Source organism: Rhineura floridana, chromosome 1, assembly GCF_030035675.1.
Source record: "Rhineura floridana isolate rRhiFlo1 chromosome 1, rRhiFlo1.hap2, whole genome shotgun sequence".
Taxonomy (NCBI): Eukaryota; Metazoa; Chordata; class Lepidosauria; order Squamata; family Rhineuridae; genus Rhineura; species Rhineura floridana.
Window position 1 is genome coordinate 183,873,166 of NC_084480.1, and position 23,239 is coordinate 183,896,404.

The window sequence follows — 23,239 nt, forward strand, 5'->3', positions numbered from 1 at the left end:
ATTGCTCAAACCTGAGATCATGATTAAGCTTCCGGGAGAAGGGGGAAGATGGCTGCTGGCAGGCTGGTCCACTAGCGAGCTCTGGAGCTCATACCCACCTCGCCTCTTTTTTTGCTATCTTTAGAGATATTCTTTGGAAATTTTTATTCTGGAACCTAACAGCATCAACAACACCTATTTTTTGAAGGCTATGGAACCATTTTATCAGCAAGAAAACAGACTCTTTATCAGCCGGTGAGTCACAACTCTGCTTCGCATTACTAACTCAAGGAATATAATTTACCATAACAAAATCTAAGGATTCCTAAGATAAAACTACTTAGCCTTGGAGTCGACAATTTATAATTATACCTCCATTCATCTTAGAGTTTAAAAGGCAAACCTTATAGTTTTTAAAATGGTTCAAACAAGGAAAAGATGTTATGAACATGACCATAAATCAGACCAGTTTTTGGAAGAATCTGGGAATGGGGATCAACAGCTTAAAATTACAAACTTCTTTTTACCAACCAAAGCGGATAAGACAAAGAGAAATGCGTCACGATCTATTGAGAAAACCCCTTCCCAAATCGAAACAGAACAATTCTGTACCTGCTTGAGTGAGGAATTCCAGGCAAGGGATGACCCAGAAATTATACAAAGCCTGGTGTATGGAACATCCACAGATCCCCTTTTTGGGCAGACGCATACACCTAGTCTGATCAACTCTCTGCCGCAGGTACCTGAAAGCAAGGAGACGCCATCTTCCTCTCTGTACAAGGACACTGACTTACATTCCCCCTTAGACATTCTGTCTACTGTGCATGCTACAGACATCGACAGCCAGACTCCCGTTTTTACTCAATCACAGCCTTCTTCTGCCTGCTCTACAGAAGTTACTGAAACCACGGAACTGGCACAAATTGGCGAAAAACTACTTCTAACTGGCCAAAAATGTCTGCAGTTACAATTAGCCATTGTGGCAAAAGAGACTGAAAACATCAAAGCTTTTTTGGAAGAAACAAACAACCTTCTAAAATCATTTATGGAAGAACTATCCAAACTATATTTGGGCCTAAACTACACTCTTCCCCCCCACAAAACAACAACAACACTGAAGTGTGCAAACATAAAGAAACCTCGTATTGCACCTAAGGAGAAAAAATCCAAAAACATAAAAAATTACAAACCGCCAAGGAGTAAGAAGATGAACTTTCAGAAACTTTTTAAAGTACTTAAAGCTCAACAGCAAACAGCTTCGCAAACAAAGAATTTATCTGCTTCATCTACAGCGAGAACACCCCCTAGATCTTATTGCAAAGCCTTACCAGAAAGCAAAAAAAGTCCAAATCTCCCAGAGCTACTTACTCACCCCAACCCGAGGTCCTATAGCGGAATATGCTCTACCAATAACAAGATTTCACGACGAGAGAATACAAATGGGAATTGGCTTCTCAAATATAATTCAAACAAACTTGCACTGCTGAATCTTCCTCTTCTTAACATCAAAGAAAAAGTAAACATCAGGAAGCAAAGAGTGTGTTACGCCCTCCAGTCGTTAGGTGTAATGGATTTACGGCCTGACGATATCTCGTATGTGGAATTCCTTTACAACCCCTCAACAAAAACGTCTGCTTTACTTACCTTTAAATCGGCTGAGACAACAGCACGGATAATTGCAAATAAATCCCTTCTCAGCTACCATGGAATATCCGTTCAGAGACATTTCACAAACCTGGCCAGTCCAATTTCCTTGTTCACAAAGAGAACTCCAACAACAAACCTTATCTCTTCACATGAGAGGAGGAAGTTTTCCTCGAACAGCAGCAAAAATATATCAAACTCTGGAAACTTGGATCCATTCCTGGAACAGCTTCCTCTTAAAAGCACATTAAACATGAACTGCTCTTCTCTATCATTAGGACCAACTATGCTGGAAAAGAATTTATCCCCTTTGACTCCCCCAGCACAAGAAACATTAAACCTTGAAACACTTAACTCCATAAACTCTGATCTTATTATTTTGGATGAAGTAAGCTCCTCCCCACCACCAGCTCCCATTTTCGTTCCGTTACAGTCACCTCCTTCTCTGGTAAACAGTAAGGAAAATCAAGATCTTGCATTTGACTTTGCTTGTGAGGGAGAGGAGGAACTATTAAATAGTTTCCATACATTCACTGAGAATGAACAAAGTGAGGTCATAAACAAAATGCAGAATCTGTTAAACAATCTAAGGGCAAAAAGGACATGTTCCAGATACTTGGAGGACTATGAACTGAACTCACCGTCCAGCATTCAAGTTTCTCCTCTGAAAGTTCCCTTAAAGGTACTGCCACATTGTTACTCAAATGTTTGTAGACCTAGCACAATATGTGATGTGATTGTACATGAGGTTCCTGAACTGACTTGACAACCCTTATTAAATTCTAAAAACACGATTCTATCCTGTGAATCTCCTGAAAAAATGGTAAACCCTCATTTCAGGACATCACAGCACTCACTATGCAAATCTTATACAGCAAAGGAAATTTCTCATCCTACGAATCCAATTATTAATGCATGCCAGGTTTCTGTTCTCTCACCTAATTTTACATTCCACCTTCTCTCCTGGAACATTGCAGGGTGGAATGCCAAACAAAAAATTCCTGACTTTATTACTTTTCTGAACAAATTTGACTTAATTTTCTTACAGGAGACGTGGTGTACCCTTAAATTAATAGTGGATGGTTTCTCTTGTTCATGTTTACCAGCGACCTATTCCCAACCCAGTTCCAAAGGCAGACCCAAAGGAGGCCTAGCCATACTCATCTCTACTTCTGTAACAGCTCGCTCTATAAGTTTAACCCCTTGTAAAAACATTGCACAGGCTGTTTTATTATCTTTTAGCACATTTTCTCTTCTGTTAGTAAATGTTTATATTCCCCCTCATGCCTCTCGGGCACAAATTGACTGTGACTGGGACGTTCTTACCAATTATCTAACATCACTCGAGGCTAAATTCCCCAAAGCGCCTCTCATTGTTATGGGTGATTTCAACGCCAGGTCTGGCCCCCACAATGATGCGCTATTTGCTTCAAACCTCTGGGGGGGCGAGGACACCGCCCCATACCTCCCAGGCTATGCTAGGACTTCCAAGGACCCCAAGATAAATTATGGTGGAATATGTTTATACCGATTCCTTGCTAGACACAGCCTAATAATGTTGAACGGTCATAAGCAGATAGATTCATGTGCGGAATTTACCTACATCTCTGGCCTCAGGTGCAGTGTCATCGATTACGCCTTGATCTCGCATTCCCTGTTCAGGTTTATTTTGGACTTTTCTGTCGGCTCCAGACAGGATAGTGATCACCTTCCCCTTACCTTTTCCTTTTATCTACCAGAACGCGGTCACTTGCTCCTTACCCATAAACCAATGGCAAATCTAATCCACCCTACCCATAAAAGGACATTTTGGACTCCCACAGTAGCCTCTAATGTGGCCTTATTTCTCACTTCCCCCTCTGCCCTGTCCTTACAGAGGGAGATCATGCATGCTTCTGATTCATATTTAGCGTCAATAGCGTATAACTCCTTAATTACCAAACTTAAAGCCTCTATTATCCCACCATCTTCTTCCTTCAGGGCTCCTCCTACCACTGGTTTTCCCAGATGGTTTGATAAGGACTGTCTTGATGCTAAGAAACAGCTGAGACGGCTATACCTTCAATATCGACACCAAAATTTAACCACCCTCCCCCCTGAGTATTTTATTATCAAAAAATACTACAAGCATATGATAGTCATCAAAAAAAGGCAGGTGATGCACGAAGATTGGGAAGCCTTAATTCAAGCCTCCAGATCAAATAATTCGAAGTGTTTTTGGGAGCTGATTTCTGGTTCTATGAGCCCACTAAATCCGGCCCCTTGCCACATTTCCCCATACCTCTGGGAGAAATATTTTTCTGCAAACAACGAGACTGTAAATGCTGTTTCCTTTATTGATAATTTAACAAATCTTCCCACTTGGCCACCTGTAACCCAAAAAGAAATTATTGATTTGATTGCTAGCTTGAAATCCGGCAAAGCTCCTGGACCTGATAACATACTTTCTGAAATGTTGAAGGCGCACCAAGCTTGGTGGGCCCCTCTTCTAGCAAATTTCTTTACTCTGATCAATAATTCCGGATGCTTCCCTGAGTCTTGGCTTGAATCCATAGTTATCCCTATATTTAAAAAAGGGAACAAAGAGGACCCAGCAAATTACCGCCCAATTAGCCTCCTTTCCATTATTGGCAAACTATATGCCTGCTACTTAAAAGAGAGACTCTCATCTTGGTTGGAGGAGGATAATATCCTTGGGAGGGAGCAGGCAGCTTTCCGGAAAGGTAGGTCTGGGATAGAACACTGTGTGATTTTAAATCACTTAGCTGAAAAATACAAGAACCGCTGGGGTAACAGCCTGTTTGTTGCCTTTGTCGACTTGAAATCGGCTTTTGATTCCATCCCTAGGGAGATACTATGGGCGAAACTCGCAAAATCTACGATCGACAAGAGACTCCTCTTCTTAATTAGCCGTCTGCACCACCACACATCCTTTCGTGTTAGATGTAGTCGTGAAGGTCATCTCACAAACCCCATTACTACAACAAAAGGAGTTAGACAAGGCTGCATACTAGCCCCACTTTTATTTAATTTTTTCATGAATGATCTGTCCCTTTATTGTCAATCCCCGGACTTCCACCCCCCTAAGTTAGCAAACCTGCATTGTCCCTTGTTATTGTATGCAGATGACGCTGTTCTCCTTTCTGTTTCTAAAGTAGGACTCAAACACCTAACTAAAGCTTTTATGAGTTTCTGTCATGATAACAAACTATCTATAAACTTTTCCAAAACTAAGATCTTAGCTTTTGCCAAGCACTCTCCTGCTCACACATGGACAATTAATACCCATAAAATAGAACAGGTTTCTCATTTCAAATACCTTGGTATACTTTTTCATTCCTCTCTGTCCTGGAATCCCCATATCCGAGGGGCTATTTCTACTGCTCGCAACTCAGCCAGTGGTATTCGAAGGTTCTTCTTCACTAAAGGAGGACAATACATTCCGGCAGCCCTAAAGGTTTTTAGATCCAAAACTATTTCTCAACTTCTCTACGGGGTACCTTTATGGATTGGCGCCTTCGACTCTTCTGCGGAGGCAGTTCTCTCCTTGTTTCTCAGACAAATTTTTGGCGTTCCCAGGTGCGTTCCTGCGGCGGTCCTTAGGTTAGAATCTGGCCTAGTCTCACTTGAGTCTCAAGCGTGGTTGGCCGCCCTAAATTTCTGGTTTAAAATGTCTTATGAAAAATCTACTGGCTATCTCCCTTTACTCTGGGAAGACTCTTTTACCTCGAAATGGGCCCGTACGTTTACAAATTACCTTGCAAGTATTGGCCTCTCAATTGAACATCTGATGTCCCTCGCTCCAGAGACAGTTAAACATTCTATCCGGACTCGTATCAACGATATGGACTTCCAACGCTCCATAACTGCAGCCACCTCGACCTGCTCTCCTATTCACTTTGGTCTGAGCTTTGTGCCTATGCTCAGTGCCCCCTATCTGGAAACTCTTACGATCCCCAAATATCGTCTAGCCTTTACAAAGGCTAGATTTAACTGTCTTATCTCTGCCTTACTTGAAGGGAGATTTAAACGTATCCCGTATGCAAACCGATTATGCCTTTGTGGTGTCAGCGCCATAGAAACTCTCTCTCATGTCATCTTTGAGTGCACCCTATATGACGATATTCGCTCCAAATTCATAACCCCCATCATAAATAAATACGCCTACAAACCGCTTAACTGTTTACTTTTACATCTTTTGTCAGCAGCTAATAAGGATACTATCCTGTCAGTTGCTAAATTTATTTTTGCGGCTCAATCAATTCGGAAGGCATCTATCCTTTCAGAAGCTTCCGCCACCCAACTGTAACTGTTTTCCTTGTTGTTTTATTGTTTTACTGTTTTAACATGTAACTTTGTAACCTTTTATTATAAACGTATGTAGTTTTATTTATAAATGTCTTTTGGTCTATGACCGTATCAATAAAGATTGATTGATTAAGCTTCCCTCCTTAACCATGATCTATAGCCAAGGTTTATATTATGATTTACAGGTCATGGTTAAGGAGGAGACCTGAACCATTATCCTGAGTTCAGACAACATGCTAAGCCAAACCTTGGCTTAACTGCTGCACTGCCCTAAGAAGCCTGGAGAGGAGCAAAGCAGCTGCAATATCCTTCTTGGGAGCCAACACATTTGCGCTAAGTCATGATCTGACTTGGTGTGACATGCAAACGTAGCCACTGTGAATGTTTGTAGGGCTGGCAATTGGCAAAGAGTTTGGAACTTTGGACCCTTGAAGGATTGACAGTATGCAGACCACACAGGTGCTATGGCTTCATCACCCCCTGGGTTGTCACTAGAAGTGATATGACTGGCACTGCTTACAGCTCTTTAAATATCCGCCCCTGTCATGAAATCTGGCCCCCAAGAGCCACGGTTTGCATGCTTCAGACCCAATTCCCACCCTTTGGGCAATTGATCTGGAACCCAATCACCAAATTCCCCTTGCCAAGGCTGTGCAAACCAACACCAACCCTGCAAGGTAGAAGATAGGCTGCCACCACCCCGGTTCAGTTCTGAGCTAGGGGAACTCAGAGCCCAGAAATAGGTAAACCAAGGTTCAAATAGACAAGAGCCAAACAAACACTCCTTGTCCAGAAACCTCTAGTTACACCAAAATATACTCCTGCTTAACTCCTTGGTAGTTTGTGGTCAGTGGTCAAGGTGCTGGATTCAGAACCAACTTTCCCCCTCAATGAATACACCAGGTTAATAAGAAGTAGCTTTATTAAAAAGATAAGTGCACATTAATATAGACATTGCAGCAAAACAATTCCTCAAACCACACACCCAACCAGAGGTTCAGGTATAACATAAGGGAGTTCAACACACAACAGAAAATAACAAACTATCTAGCCTGTCTACTTACTTAAGAGGTAGTTGATGGTAAGTCTCATCTCTCCTCAGAGAGAATAGCATCAGATAAGAAGCAGTGGAACCCCACATAGGTAACCACCCATCAAGATGGAATCCCAGGGGAACAAAAACTATGGGTGTCAGACCCTATACTTAAGGAAAATACACCCAACGGTCCAGGATGAATTAACTAATCAGGGGCTTTCTGATGTAATCATCTTCCTGAAGCTTCTTCACTTTTTCGCGCTTTGCAGGCCCCCCTCCCATCTCAACCTTCTCAGGCCTGCATGACCTTGAGCACCAGGCTCCCAGCAGATTAGCAGAGATAAACAGGTGTTTCTGTTCAGGCCTCCCAACTGCTTACAGCTGGAAACGAAACTTAAAATTTTCCTCTCACAGAGGCCTGTCTCCTTCCAAGATGTACTCCCACAATTCCCTGTAGCTGAGCCATGATACAAAGAAACCAGGTTAACAAATTTACAGAAATTTACAATTTCATGACAGGCCCCACTCATGTTGCTGACCACACCCTGGACCTTGTTTTCTGTGTGGAGGGGGACAATGGTGAACTTGGTGTGGAGGAACTTTCTGTAGTTCCGTTGTCATGGACAGATCACTACCTGGTTGGGTTTAGACTCACTGGGGCTCAAAACCTCTGCAGTGGTGGGGGACCGATTAGGATGGTCCACCCCAGGAGGCTGATGGCTCCCGATGGTTTCCTGATGGCTCTTGGGGATTTTCCTGTCACCTCGGCAGGCGATTCTGTTGAAGCTCTGGTTGACCTCTGGAATGGGGAAATGGCCAGGGCGGTGGACACGATTGCTGCTGAGCATCCCCTCTCACGAAGTGGAGCCAGACCAGCCCCCTGGTTTACCAAGCAGCTGGTGGTGATGAAACAAATGAGAATGAGACTAGAGCGATGTTGGCGGAAGACTCGGAGCAAGTCTGACTGAACAAGGGCTAGACCCTATTTGAAGGCCTACTCCGTGGCAGTACGGGCAGCAACGAAAGCATTCTTTTCTGCCACTATTGTGTCTGTGGGGAGCCGTTCAGCGGAGCTGTTTCGAGTGGTCAGAGGTCTTTTACATCTTGGCCCCTGTAGGGGTAACATAGACCATTCAACAAACCGCTGCCAAGAATTTGCACGGCACTTTGCATATAAAATCACTCATACTCGTTCTGACTTCGATGCCATAGTTGATACAGTCTCAGTTGATGTAACTTTGGCTCCTGCCTGTCCAATAATAATGGATTCTTTTCAATTTGTACAGCCTGAGGATGTGGACAGGATCCTTGGAGAGGTGAGAGCCAGCACATGTCTTCTAGATCCCTGCTCTTCCTGGCTCATTAAAAGCACCAGAGAGGGACTGGCTGAGTGGGTGAAGGGAGTGGTCAATGCCTCCTTACAACAAGGCAGAGTTCCAGTGTGCCTAAAGGAGGCAGTTGTAAGGCCTTTGTTGAAAAAGCCCTCCCTGGATCCCTCCATATTGGATAATTATTGGCCAATGTCCAATATTCCATTTTTGGGCAAGGTAATAGAGCGTGTGGTGGCCTCCCAGCTCCAGGGATTCCTGGATGAAACGGAGTATCTAGATCCATTTCAGTCTGGTTTCAGGCCTAGTTATGGGACGGAGATGGCTTTGGTCGCCTTGGTGGACGAGCTATGCAGAGAACTGGACAGGGGGAGTATTTCCCTGTTGGTTCCGCTGGACCTCTCAGCAGCTTTCGATACCATCGACCATGGTATCCTTCTGGGCTGCCTTGCTGGGATGGGACTTGAGGGCACTGTTTTACAGTGGCTCCATTCCTTCCTGGAGAGACGAACCCAGAAAGTGGTGCTGGGGGATTCCTGTTCAACTCCTTGACTGTTGGCCTGTGGGGTCCCTCAGGGCTCAGTTTTGTCCCCCATGCTATTTAACATCTACATGAAACCACTGGAAGAGGTTGTCCGGGGGTTTGGGGTTCGGTGCCATCAGTATGCTGATGACACCCAACTCTACTTCTCCTTTCCACCTAATTCCAAGGAAGCTGTCTTGGTTTTAAACTGGCGTCTGACATCAGTGGTGGACTGGATGAGGGCGAACAAATTGAAGCTTAATCCAGACAAGACAGAGGTGCTCCTGGTCAATCGAAAGGCAAATCAGGAAATAGGGATTCAGCCTGTGCTGGATGGGATTACACTCCTCCTGAAGATGCAGGTTGGCAGTTTGGGTGTGCTCTTGGACTCAGCTTTAAATTTGGAGGCCCAGGTTTCTGCAGTGGCCAGGAGTGCTTTTGCACAATTAAGAGTAGTGCTCCAACTGCACCCATTCCTTGAGCCATCTAATCTGACCACAGTGACACATGCCTTAGTTACATCCTGTTTAGATTACTGTAACACGCTGTATATGGGGCTGCCTCTGAAGATTGTTCGGAAACTTCAGTTGGTGCAATCTGTCGGACTGTATCTCCCTATATGAGCCTGCCCGGGCCCTGATATCCTCAGGAGAGGCCTGTCTCTCAATACCCACGTCCTCACAAGCATGACTAGTGGGGACGCGAGATAGGGCCTTTTCGGTGGCTGCCCCGAGGCTTTGGAATTCCCTTCCTAGGGAGGCAAGAATGGTCCCCTCCTTGCAGTCCTTCCGTCGGCAAGCAAAGACTTTTTATTCCAACAAGCCTTTGGAACTGAAGGCTGTTAAGGACAGGTCTTGAAGGGTGCTGCATTGCTATTGTCTAATTGTATTGTTTTAAACTGAGTTTGAATTCTTTTAACTGTATGTATGAATGGTTTTAATAGTGTAAATAGTTTAATTCTATTTTAATCTAGACTTGTATATTTTTAATTATATGTGTTCTTTTATCTGGAAGCCGCTGTGAGTTCCAGGTTTGGAAAAAGGGCGGGGTAAAAATAATGATAATAAATAAATAAATAAATAATAAAAATAAATAAATACTCCACGGGGCCTTCTAAATAGTCTCCATCCAGTCTTGATGCTGTTATTTCAGTTCCCCCATTTCCACCTAAGGTGTGATTTGACCAGACATAGTACTTTGCTGAATAATTGATTAAATACTTATGGATGCAGTTGGCCTGGTGATAATGTGTTGTTGTGGTCATGGTTGTTTTAATGCTCATTTAATTTCTTAACAGACCTTGGTAGGTTGTATCTTTATAATTGGCATAGTCAGTAACCTAATGATATCCCATTTTTCTGTGATCTTGTTTGTTTGTTTTAGGCATTATGGCAGGTTCAAACAGGTCAGGGGATCTTCGGGATGCTCAAAAATCTATTCCAACTGGAACGATTTTGGCTATTTTAACAACATCATTTATCTGTATCCTTTTAATGAAATTTTAAGATTTCCATATTTCACATTCCTCACTTGTTTAATTTGGTCTGTCATAAGATTTTTGCTTTGAGAACGCATAGCTAACATATAACACCAAAACCTAGCCTTCAGTGAATCCTAAATATTTTATTTCCTATATTGAAAATAAGTAGGGATGTTAGAATTTGATGAACCTTATGCAGAAAGGATTAGCCTCTTGTCCAGGAACAAAGGTGAATAAACCCATCCTTGCTTATTTGGAAAATACATCTCATTTGACTGAGAGGTAAAACCAGTAGGATTTGAATAATTAATATTGGTAAACTATATTGGATAGATACAAGAGCTTTATACTACTATAGATGGAAACTTATGAACGTATTGCTTGTTCTATAACATTAATCTCCCACTTTTTTCCTACAATGAGTTTTCATTGTAGGTATAGAAATTGAATGTGGTCCAGTTAAAGTTTAAATATTTTTCAAGTACTGCTGATTTCAATGTGAAAGTTTAAATCTTTCCCAGTGAAATAGGGGCTTAACTTTTGTTGGAATGTGTATTAATTCTGTGCTATTCTCCTAATGCTTCTAAGGTGTCTTGTTGACCTCCTGCCCCCACACTCTCCAATTTATGTGCTTTTTAAGTTCCTTGAGTCTTAACTACAGATTTGTCCTGTATAATACTTTTTGGAGCCTGTATAGAAGGAGTCGTCTTGAGGGACAAGTATGTAAAAAAAAATTGCTACATAACTTTTAAAGGATGCATGTGCACACGTTAGCCATACCAGTTTAATTGGATGAAAATGCGAGATGGGAAAGTATAATATTCCAGAAACAAGTCTAGATGAATCAAGATCATGTCCTTTCTGAAATAGATGTGTTTGCCCGTTCTAACTTGTATTTTTGTTCATCCTAATATGTGTGTGCGTATGTGTCCATGTTGTGTATGCATGTCAATCTAAAAATAACTTGGTCCTATGTTTATGTGAACTGAATTAACAGGCTGATAAATTTGTATAACTTACTTAACTTTTCTTTCTTGTTTAATGTTGCATGTCATCTTTCCCCACAAGATTTGGACAAGCAGTTAATGGAAACCTAGTGATCGGTACGTTGGCATGGCCCTCTCCATGGGTTATTGTAATTGGCTCATTCTTTTCCACATGTGGTGCTGGTCTCCAGAGCCTCACGGGTGCCCCCCGGCTGCTACAGGCAATTGCAAGAGATGGCATAGTACCATTTCTTCACGTGAGTTTTTTCCAGGGCTTTTACAGTTTTGCTACAAAAGAAATTTGTTGGATAGCCCAGTCCTAAGCTCTCATTTTAGCTGTAGTGATGCATATATTGCTTGCCTTGCTGTTGTGATAGATGGGACATAGTGACATATAAAATTCCTGTCAAGTGTATGGTTCTGGGTGGCCACAGATTGTCAGAGTGAGAGACCTTCATGCTAAGTTTGAAGCTAGCCTATGGATGGAAAAGAGCTGTATGTGGTAAAAGGTTTTGATAACCCAGCTTATTTATTATTCAGTATAAATCTATCTTCTAAAACTTTCATATGTTGCCTGCTGAGAAGGGAGGATTTGCAGAATTACTATGGGGTTTCCCAATAGCGGGGGTATTTCAATATATCGAAACCACAGAGTCAAACAATTAGTCAGATACAGAACTAATCACACATTAGAAGTGGTATGGATGACAAAGATATCAAGACCCACTTCTGTTGATAATAACTCCATTTTGAAGGGTTGAGACAGGTGTTGCAGTCTCCTAGCCCTGGCTATTTCACTGGTATCTTCCCTCTAGGGAAGTCATTTCAGATATGGAAACTGACTCATTTCATTAGGTTCTATGATGTTGTAAAACAAACACACACCCTGTAATGATGTCTAAGCAACTGCAGGATAGAGATGAGGATTTTGCATGTGTTCTGGTATCAGTATTGGCAGTCATGCCACTTGGTGTTTTCCTCTAGAATAAAAAATAAGGTTTATTTGCCAATTAACCATTTTTGAAGCACCTCTAGCAAATAGAATTGGACACCCTAGATGTGTTGTTCCCTAGCTATACATAACACTTTAGCTTCTAGCTGTTGAGGGAACAATCCATTTTAGTCAAAAAGTGCAATAGACATCTAAAGATGGATGTAGAACAAGAGGTGTGAAACAGAGTATGAATTTATCTCAAATCCACATCTGTGAACTTTAGGGAGCTTGTTTCAGGATGGAACCTAATATCCCATAAAATGTCATTTATGAACAAGCAATTTATGAAGTATTGCTAGAAACGATGTAGCAAAACAGGCTGATATATTAACTGTCATTGGGGTATTCCTAAAAGACAAATTGGGCAAGGATACTTGCACAAATTAAGAAACTTACAGAGCACTTGTGGCTGTAATGGACATGAAAGCAATACCACAAAAAGAGTTGATCTACCTTCTTTAGTTGTAGCAAAATTCCAAATGACAGCAAAATGGCAAAATAAAAATCCGAGGATGGTATGATAACAATACAGGAAATGTCAACTATGGATAAGATCTCATATTAGTGAAAGTCTACAGCTGATGTCAAATTTAATTATAGTTTTCTAGAAAAATGGTATTTGGTTCTAAATATAATTAACTTAGCTAGAAATTTAAAAGATTTCCTTCAGTAGTACTTTATTGTTGCATTCTTTTATACATGTATCTAAGAAGAAATTTCCCATAGCACTTGTCCTGATTATTCAGCTTTCTTTTCTTCATGCTTGTTTGTTAGTTTATGCCTTTATATAAACTGTGTCCTACATAAGAGGGACACATCTATTTATTTTACAATAAAGAGTATTCAACTACAGTACACCTGTAACTTGGAGGTGCATGCACTCTGACCTACTTCCCAGGGAGAGAGTAGAAGCCGGTCCATGCTCCATCTTCCCTCCTCTTCCTTGCCAGTGAGGAGTGCTGGGAACTGTGTGAAGAGCATGAGCTTCTCTATTCCAGATTGTCACAGGATAATGCCACTTCTGGCATTCGTCTCTCCCTGTGGTAAAGAGAGTGAGGGTGGAGCAGGAGAAGGGAGCAAATAAACTCAAGACCTGCTCTGTATTTCTCCCCACACTTGACTGGTTCAAAATGCAGTTTTAATCTGTGGACATGAATTGTGTTCTAGGAGAGCCCTGATAAATACGTTTTATTTTTATGTTTTTGTGCAAAACAGCAAAGATAAAACATAAAAATCAGATGTTTTGGCTTCCACCCCTCTCTCCCAGCATCTAATGTAATATTTCTAAGATTGCTAGTATAGGTAATTTTTAGGCAACTGAAGAAAAACCTGTAAGTTCCACTTGATTTATGCTGCTAATATTCACTAATACCAAGTTCATGCCATGCATTTTTGAGATTCATGTGTCTGAAAAAAAAAAGAATTTTATTATTTATTTAACAAAATATTTTTTTTAAACAAATAGGTATTTGGCCATGGAAAAACAAACGGCGAACCAACATGGGCTTTGCTCCTCACAGCATTTATTTGTGAGATAGGCATTCTCATAGCTTCTCTGGACAGTGTGGCTCCAATCCTTTCTATGTAAGTATGCATATAGGTTGTACCTATTTTTTTGTAATTTAATTTGAAATAAGTAGCAGTTATAATATTACAGTTACAGTTTCCTTTTTGAAGTATAGATGGATGTTGGGTAGAGAGTTCCAATATCTTGTAAGAGACCTGCAAGGGTAGAATGGATAGTCAGGAAACAGAGGATGTAATCCTGTATTTACAGAGGGCAACAATACCATAACGTGAGCAAAGAGAGACATAGATGGAGAGAAGAGCAAAGGTGAAGACATTTAACAGTTAATTGAAGTTGTTAAAATAGAACACAACAAGAAAAAAAAGAAACCAGGATTTTTAAAAAAGAGTAATGTGAACAGATCAGGTAGCTCAAGAATACAAGTCAAAAGAAAAAGGATTGAGAGAAGAGACAGAAAGGCCAAGTGAAAGAATTTTGCAATAGGCAATGCAAGAGGAATGAGAAAGTGAATAAAGTTCTAGTTGCATCAAAAGAGAGACAAAGGAAACCTCTGCAGCTAGCATGGAAACATAGGCTACTAACCTTTTAACAGGCTAGTAAAAGGTTGCCTTCTATCAGTCAGAGGAAGGGCTTTTTCTTCCTCCATGGCTACCAGATATATGAAGCAGGGTTGCAAAGGAGCAATGGAGTGATATGTCCATCCTCTGCCAGCCTACTTACTGGAATTCAGCCTTCCATGAATTTCTTGTTGCTGTGATAACCAAGTGACTTGTTAAATACAAGGCTTGAATAAGTGATATTGCATGTTACAGCAGGGGACCTCAACACAGGTTTTCAGAGGTTCAAAGAGCAGCACAGGGCTGTTTGCAAAAAAGCTTTCAAACGGCTCAGCACTGCACTTCAAAGCACAACATTACCACAATGGGGCTTCAGAGCACAGCATCACCACAATGTCAGGTGATTGATAGGTGCATGACCCTGCTCACCTCTCAGATTTGGCCTTCCAGGGGCCAAGACAACATAGGCAGATACGTAGTTTACGTGCCTCAGTCCTTGACTACAGAGAACTATTAGGATGGCCTTTTGTGTCCTCAGGAATCTTGAAGGTTATCATTTGTTAATTTTGTAACTTTCCCCCCTTCCTCTTTTCCTTTAACCTCACTATCTCTGTTCCCAAGACTAGAGTAAGTGGTGATATTCATTTAAATTGTAACTGTGTGGTTTTTTTGGTAGGTTTTTCCTTATGTGCTATCTGTTTGTGAACTTGGCATGTGCAGTTCAAACTCTTCTTCGTACACCAAACTGGAGACCTCGTTTCAAGTATTATCACTGGTACAGCATGTTCTTTACAAATGTATTTCTTTGAAGGATAGAAACAAGCATGCATATTTTTATTTTTCAGCACTAAAGCTATAAGAGAACACAGCATTCCTATAGGAAAATGGATTTTCCTGTTGGTTATTCAGTTGTTTCATGTTAGTCTATAGGACAGCAGGAGAGTAAATATATGCCAACAAGGATAGCTGTTGTTATACAGAGTATAGATGAAGGCAATAATCTTTTATTGGACAAACTAGAATCTAAAGAAAACTAGAAGGGTATTTTTCCACACAGCTGCCAGGTATACATGTTGAGGACAAAATCCATTGGCAATAGGATTTTTTTTAGCTCTTGCATGCTGTTTTGCATTGCATTATGGATTTTATATTTTATTTAGCACTGGTAAATAGGGGACAGGGGAAAATAGGAATATACCTACTTGTGATTACAGGTCACTTTTTCTGGGTTTGGTTTTGCTATGTGCACTTATTTTTTCATATGCTCATGGAAGAATTAAGTTCCTTGTGCAAATCACTCTCTCTTCTCTCAGGGCTGTTAAGAGGAGACCATGTACATTGCCCTGAGCTCTTTGGAAGATGGGTTGAATATCATTTACACTAATTTTTGTATATACATGTTGGTATTACTTTGGTAGTGGAACAGTTTACTGTATGATGATGGTGTTGTGAGCATTTGCTGCTTGAAAACAAATACCTACTAAACTTGTAAAATACAAAGGGACTGAGAGAAAGAGCATCATTAGGGATTGTTCACAATTAATAGGTCTGGTAATTTAGTAATATCTATAGGTTTATATTCTAAATAAATAAAAAAACTATTTCTATAGGTGCCTTCTGTTTTAACTTTTAAGCGCCTGCTAAAAACCTTTCTGTTGTGCCAGGCTTATGCAGGCAATTAAGCTTTCCCCCCTGCAACAATTGACCTCTGTTTTTATTGTATTTTTAATGTTTTTATTCTATAGTTGTTGGTTTTAACATGTTGTAAAGTGCTTTGATGTTTTTAATGAAATAGAGGTATACAGATATATTTATTTATAAATAAATAAATGAAAATACAAAATCTGCAAGTTGCAATGTGGTTTTGAAAGCCTGCAGAACTTCAGAGTCTTAGAAAATGAAGATTTGTATTTGATTGCATCTGATAAAGTAGACTGTTGGCCATGAAAGTTCAGCCCACAATAAATTGGCCGCTAACAAACTACAATTTGTTTTGTCTTTTTATTGCTACATAATTACATAGCCATGCTCTTCCTATTGCTTTGTATTTGTTTCCCAGGGAAGTCATGTATTTATTCAAACTCTAGACTTGAGAAAACACCTCTTCCTTGGGAAATAGATGCACGTATTAATCATCTTAGCTTAGTGTTGTATGTCAGGTTCAATGGAAATATTTTAAAAAAATAGTCAGAAGCATTAGTCATCATACATGAAACCTTTAGCTAGAGATTACTTAAACTTTCTTGCAACGTATTGTAAACAATAATGTAGAATGCCTGTTGGCTCATAAATTCATTGTTGCTATATTAGGTTTAGAATATATTATTTATTTATTTCACATATTTATATACTACTTTTAAGGTGGACCTCATAAAGCTGTTTACTTAAAATTATTACAATAAGCATTGATATTTTAAAAGTTACAATAAAATAGAAACAGCAACTGTTTGTTTAGAAGAAGCTGTAAGTGCTTCTCCTCCAGTCCTCTCAGAGCAAGATGGTCTCTCAGAAGCCCCTGTGGTGACTGTATGTGTATGTATAAATATCTGTATCTACTTGTATATGTATGACTGTTACCAACTTAGAGCATGTGTTTCTTTTAGGACTCTTTCATTCTTGGGGATGAGTTTGTGTCTTGCCTTGATGTTCATTTGCTCTTGGTACTATGCTTTGGTTGCCATGCTAATAGCAGGATGTATTTACAAATACATAGAATACAGAGGGTAAGAACATATATTTATTTGATCTTCAGTGTAGTTGTTCAAATAAGACATTTTAGAAGGAAAATGCTTCCTGCACAGGTTTATAAAATGCCTATCTCTATGATTACTTGGTATTTACTTTCACTGAGAAAAATGAACATCTCTCATTGACTTTCATGGCAAAAAGTAAAGTTCTTGCCAACCTAATGCAAATGCAGTGAGTTAGCATTTATATATATATTCATATTTATTATTATATTTTTCATTTTTGTTGTCTTCAGCAGTTTTCTGGGGTAGAAATATATTGTTTTCTACATGGTCTCATTTAAACGCCATATAACTGCTACTCAATTTTGTGAGTTTGTTTTTGAGAGAGACGCTAATCAGTGGTGTTCCCATTCCTTGTGTACTTTTCAGAGTCCTCCTCCTGTGATTTTACAGTAAGGAGAACAGAGAGGAACAGAATTGTATATGTAGTTATGTGACCTAGCTACCTGAAGCTGATACTACTGTATCCTGTTGCACATTATGTGATTAAGGATATGTATAAAGTGGATTGTATGGTGGTAAATATATCCTTGCATTCTCTAACCTATCCTATCCCATAGACTTATACATAAAAATATATGAATTGTAGGATGGCTCATGGCATGTGACCCATCTAGGAAATGATTGGAGAAATCACTTCTACAAACTGGGCACCAGTGGAAAAAGCAATGAGTTAATATGAATCTCTCTAGGAACAGTTACTAGAATAAGATAAAATTTGGATCGTTCATGATGCTGTGCATCAATACCTTGTCCTGTTTGAGTCCCTTGACATGAACTTGATGCTGTTTGCTTGCGCAACTCTCCATTTGTTTCAACAAAACCTGATGTGCACACAAAGTTTCTGACAGATTATTCTTTAGTAAGTCACTTATATTTTAAAGGCCAATCCAGTTACTTCATCATATCCTAAAGACTAAAGCATAGAAGAGGATTTAAAGAGAATATAATCTGGCTGCAAAGTAATAGAAGATTCATTTCTGTCATTTATCACCTTCATCCAGTAGAATCTAATTCCAAACCCATCAAAATAAGTTCAGTTTTCCTATTTTTCTTCAAGGGTCTTGTATTCATAGTTTTCATGTATATGTATTCACCTTTACCATGTTTCAAAGACTGCCACATGATAGCTATGGTTTAAAGGTATTGTTTCATGGATTCGCAGTCAGGGAGAGTAGCTGTCTAAATTAAACTGTAATTACAAAATTGTGTCAGTCTGGACCCAAATAGCTTCCTGCATTGTCTTCTGCTTAGCAAAGAATTAGAGATATTATCATAAACATACAGTTTTTGTTACTCTCCTTTTATTTCTCCTTTTAAGAGCTGAAAAAGAATGGGGAGATGGAATCCGGGGTTTGTCTTTGAATGCTGCTCGTTATGCTTTGCTTCGGGTTGAACATGGTCCTCCTCATACCAAAAATTGGAGGTAAAAATAAATCTGCTATTTAATAAATCCAAGTCCATTACGGCTGCAGTCCTATGCTTGATAACTTATTGAGTTCAATAGGGCTTACTCCTAAGAGTTGCTTCTAAGTAGACATGTACAGTCAGGTAAAGCCTAATCTGCTCCTGGTGATCCTAGTTGCTGAGAATAAAACTTGCTCCTGTCTGTATAGTTCCATCCTGTATTCTGTTACTTGGTCACAACAGAGTGGAGATACACAATATAGTACCCTCCAAATGTTGTTGGAATGCCAACTCCCATCAGCTCCAGCCAGCATGGCCAGTGATCAGGGATGGTAGATGTTGAAGTCCAGCAATAGATGGAGGGGATTGCATCGGTTATTTCTGTACTAGAGTGTGATGGAATGTTAGACACTTCTTTCATATATGTATGTATATTTAGCTTGTTGTCCTAATCCTGCATTATGTATTATATTGTTGCCTACCATTTTTAATTTTTTTAAAAAATTAACTGTATTACACTTCAGGCCACAAGTCTTGGTTCTGTTGAATTTGGATTCAGAACAGTTAGTAAAACATCCACGACTGCTTTCCTTCACGTCGCAATTAAAAGCTGGGAAAGGATTGACCATTGTGGGATCTGTCCTTCCAGGAATATACTTGGATAAATTCACAGAAGCTCAAAGGGCTGAGGAGGTATGCATCAAAAACACACAAAGCTGCGGTAATAAAACTTGCAAATATTAATAGCTTGAGTTCAGATAATGTAGAGCTGAAGAAGGAGATTCTCACTTAAGATCTTTACTGTGATCTTTAAGCAACGTTTCAATTTTGGAAGATGCTAATTTTATTGCTTTAATGTATTCTGTCATTGTGGCTATTTTTCAGCATGTTAGAGAGAATAGTCAAAATATTTTTCCACACTTGTCTCTTTAATTCCAATTTCCTTCCCCCCATCCACTTGGGATAGGATAGGAGTGTGCTTAGTGAGCAATATTATTTTGGGGCTCAGGGAAGACTTCTGGTGATCATGTACATTCACAACAGCTGTGTTTATTAAGCATGGGTTGCAGGAGAAGATGCTATATTATTTCATGATGTTCTGTAAGTTGTATCTCTTACAGTTCTAAAAAGCCTTGGTAGGCTCATTAAAACCTTGAGCTTGGGACAATTAGGCTATTTTACACTTTGTGCGTGCACACACATACGCACATACACAGATCTTTCAATATACAAAAAATGTAGGGAAAGACACATTGCATACCATTAACAGCATGTCACTTGTGTCTTTTTGTCTATTTCTATCAAGACATAGGGTTTCCCTTTGCACTCAGAAGTCTCCTGAGTCTGCACTCACCTGCTTCAGCAGGCTCTCTGTGAAATGTGGGTAGTAAATCAGTGGGAACCACTGTGACTTTGATGCATCTACTTGCCAGGGTCCACTGTGACATTAAAGCAGACTGGCCAGTAGCTTTGAAGGTGGATAGTACAATGCAGTGGAGGCTCTGTGACCCATTCCTCATATTGATTGCTTCATTGCTCCCAAGTGTACAATTGCCATGGTGGTTTTGGTTCTCTGACATTCCTTCCTTGGATACCTTAGGCATATTCTGTATGTAAGTGGCTCCATTACTCCCTACCCCAATCTGCCTGTCCTTAAGTGAAAAGTTAAATTGGGTTTTCACTGAGACAGAGCAGTTGTATGAAAAACAGTGAATGAAGAAGACTCAGATCTTCAATTCATTTTATATATTCTTTTAAAAAGTTTCTGCCAACGTGTTTAGTTTCCCAACTTTTTCAAAGATAACTTTAAATAGAATTTTTGTATATGTATTCCATACTCTGTCCTTTCTCTTTCAAAGTACAATATGAATTAAAGGTATTAATTCTTTTACAGCTACTATAATGAATGTCTGAATGCATGGCTATGTGGCTGCAGACCTGCATTATTAAATTGAGCAGATGTTTAAATAGAATTTGTGCATATGTATTTCATGCTCTGTCCTTTCTCTTTCAAAGTACAGTATGAATTACAGGTATTGATTCTTTTACAGCTACTATACTGCATCTCATAATGCATGGCTATGTGGCTGCAGACCTTCAGTATTAAATTGAGCATTGAAAGTCAACACATTTTTAACTTAGCTATTTTCAGGAAGGCTCAGAATAGTTCCTTTCTTGCTATGACAGAGCTTGAGAACAGAGAATGCACTGCAGTATGCAATCAGAATGAATATGAGATCATTTGTGGCACAGTGCTTAAAGTAAAAAGCTTTATTCTTAGCCTGTATGAAGTCAGCATTTGCTTAAATGTAGTACCTCCTTAATATTTAACAAGATAAGCTTCCAGGTCTGCCTGGAATAATTCCAAGAAAAAGGAGATGGCTCAGCAGTTTGCAAATGGTTGCTGAGATGAATTTTTAATCACAATAGTTTGATGATTTAAAAACTAATATAGCAGTTACTCTATTGCATTCGGAATGGAATTTGAAAATTATCCCTTGCTGCTAGAAATATAAAAGCTTTATTTACTTCAAAAACTACTGTATTCATATAGGCTACCCAATGACATATGTTCTTCGGGCAGCTCACAAATAATAAAATAATAAAAATAAAATATAAAAATATAAAAACAAAACAAAGAAATCATATAAGTTTCTTAACCCACAGAAAGAGGAAGATAAAACCTGTTACACATTAAAAACCCAATTTCTTAGATAATAAAAAGGTCTCCACCTGGCTCTGGAAAAAAAACCCATGAAGAAGGCACCAGGTGATCTTCTCTGGAAAGGCTCTTCCACAAAGAATGTCCTCTCGTCAAGAACCACCTCCCTCACTTCCCTTGGCAGGGGCCCTTGGAACAGAGCTTATAAAGAGGATCTTAAGGTTCAGTAGGTGTATATGGGAGAAGGCAATCTTTCAGGTGACCTGGTCCCAAGCAGTTAAGTCATAATCGACTTGAAGGCATATAACAACAAAAGCTGCAGTCTAAACAGGCTCTATGTTCTTGTCAGAATGTTTTAATTTGACAGGCAGATCTATCCTGGTTATGACTCAATACCTTGTTTGTATGTTGGTCTACCTGTACAATGTATATTGCTAAAATAATTAAGGAATCCGTGCAAATAGTACTTAGGATAACTTTAAAACCAGAAATAGCTTTAAGTATTTATCTGTCTTTAGAACCTATACCTGCAAATGTATTAATTTATATGTAATTAGTAGTCATGCTCAAAGAAGGAGATTGCAACATCTAATTATACCCACTCTTCCGCCTTTTTTCTTATTTATGAAAATTGATAGATTTGCTCCCTACCTTGAAGAACTAAATCTAATTTCCAGATAAAAAAGGCGATAATTGTTTCAGTAATTCATTTTCTCATTTTAGACCTTTAAATATTTTCATTTAACACTTTTCCTCTTTTGCTCTAATTCATCCTTATTACGTAATAATGTTAAATATTAAACTGGTATTTCTGGGAGCAAGTTAATAGTCATTGTAATGGGTTAGAACTGCTTGACTTTTCCTGGTTGATAAAATTTTGAAGGTCTGAAACTAACAGGGTATACTTGTTTCAAAAAAGAAATCTGGTTTTATTGCTAGAAAACCTGGCTGTTTAAGTCCTCTTTCCTGTTTACTTCCAGCAGAACAATACCCAAAACAAACCTAATATAAATGTCCAGTTGAGTATGTATGTTGGTGTTAGTTTGATATAAGTGATGGTGGCACACTGGCCCAAGTAAATAAGAGATGCAGTAAATAAATCAATAAGTTATAGGAAAATAGCTGAAAAATGTATTCCCATGATACATTTGTTGGTCTTTTAAGAGGAAAGCAAGATGTGACATTTTTCTACATGGAGATTAATTTCCAAATGGGGACAAAATGTACCTCCATGTACATTCCTCTTTCAGAATACAAATCGTGCAATCTTGTCACCTATATGTTGTTGTTATGTGCCTCCAAGTTGACTGCGACTTATGGCAACCCTATGAATCAGCAACCTCCAAGAGCATCTGTCACGAACCACCCTGTTCAGATCTTGTAAGTTCAGGTCTGGGGCTTCCTTTATGGAATCAATCCATCTCTTGTTTGGCCTTCCTCTTTTTCTACTCCCTTCTGTTTTTCCCAGCATTATTGTCTTTTCTAGTGAATCATGTCTTCTCATGATGTGTCCAAAGTATGATAACCTCAATTTCATCATTTTAGCTTCTAGTGACAGTTCTGGTTTAATTTGTTCTAACACTCAATTATTTGTCTTTTTTGCAGTCCATGGTATCCGCAAAGCTCTCCTCCAACACCACATTTCAAATGAGTTGATTTTTCTCTTACCCGCTTTTTTCACTGTCCAACTTTCACATCCACACATAGTGATCGGAAATACCATGGTCTGAATGATCCTGACTTTAGTATTCAGTGATACATCTTTGCATTTGAGGACCTTTTCTAGTTCTCTCGTAGCGGCCCTCCCCAGTCCTAGCCTTCTTCTGATTTCTTGACTATTGTCTCCATTTTGGTTAATGACTGTGCCAAGGTTTTGATAATCCTTGACAAGTTCAACGTCCTCATTGTCAACTTTAAAGTTCCATAAATCTTCTGTTGTCATTACCTTAGTCTTTTTGACGTTCAGCTGTAGTCCTGCTTTTGTGCTTTCCTCTTTAACTTTCATCAGCATTTGTTTCAAATCATTACTGGTTTCTCCTAGTAGTATGGTATCGTCT

The 23,239-nt window shown here is 39.4% G+C and overlaps 1 protein-coding gene across 9 annotated transcripts in view; it reads left to right on the forward strand.

Moving 5' to 3' along the window:
• The window catches only part of SLC12A7 (solute carrier family 12 member 7), a 180,964-nt gene that overhangs the window by 116,762 nt on the left and 40,963 nt on the right, over positions 1-23,239 (forward strand). For all 9 annotated transcript variants that reach the window (XM_061588706.1, XM_061588716.1, XM_061588744.1 and 6 more), the window contains 8 exons: positions 10,202-10,300; positions 10,960-11,017; positions 11,367-11,541; positions 13,744-13,862; positions 15,040-15,138; positions 16,967-17,086; positions 18,435-18,539; positions 19,045-19,213. In XM_061588706.1, coding sequence (XP_061444690.1) covers positions 10,202-10,300; positions 10,960-11,017; positions 11,367-11,541; positions 13,744-13,862; positions 15,040-15,138; positions 16,967-17,086; positions 18,435-18,539; positions 19,045-19,213 — 944 coding nt within the window. The remainder of the gene's footprint in view (positions 1-10,201; positions 10,301-10,959; positions 11,018-11,366; positions 11,542-13,743; positions 13,863-15,039; positions 15,139-16,966; positions 17,087-18,434; positions 18,540-19,044; positions 19,214-23,239) is intronic.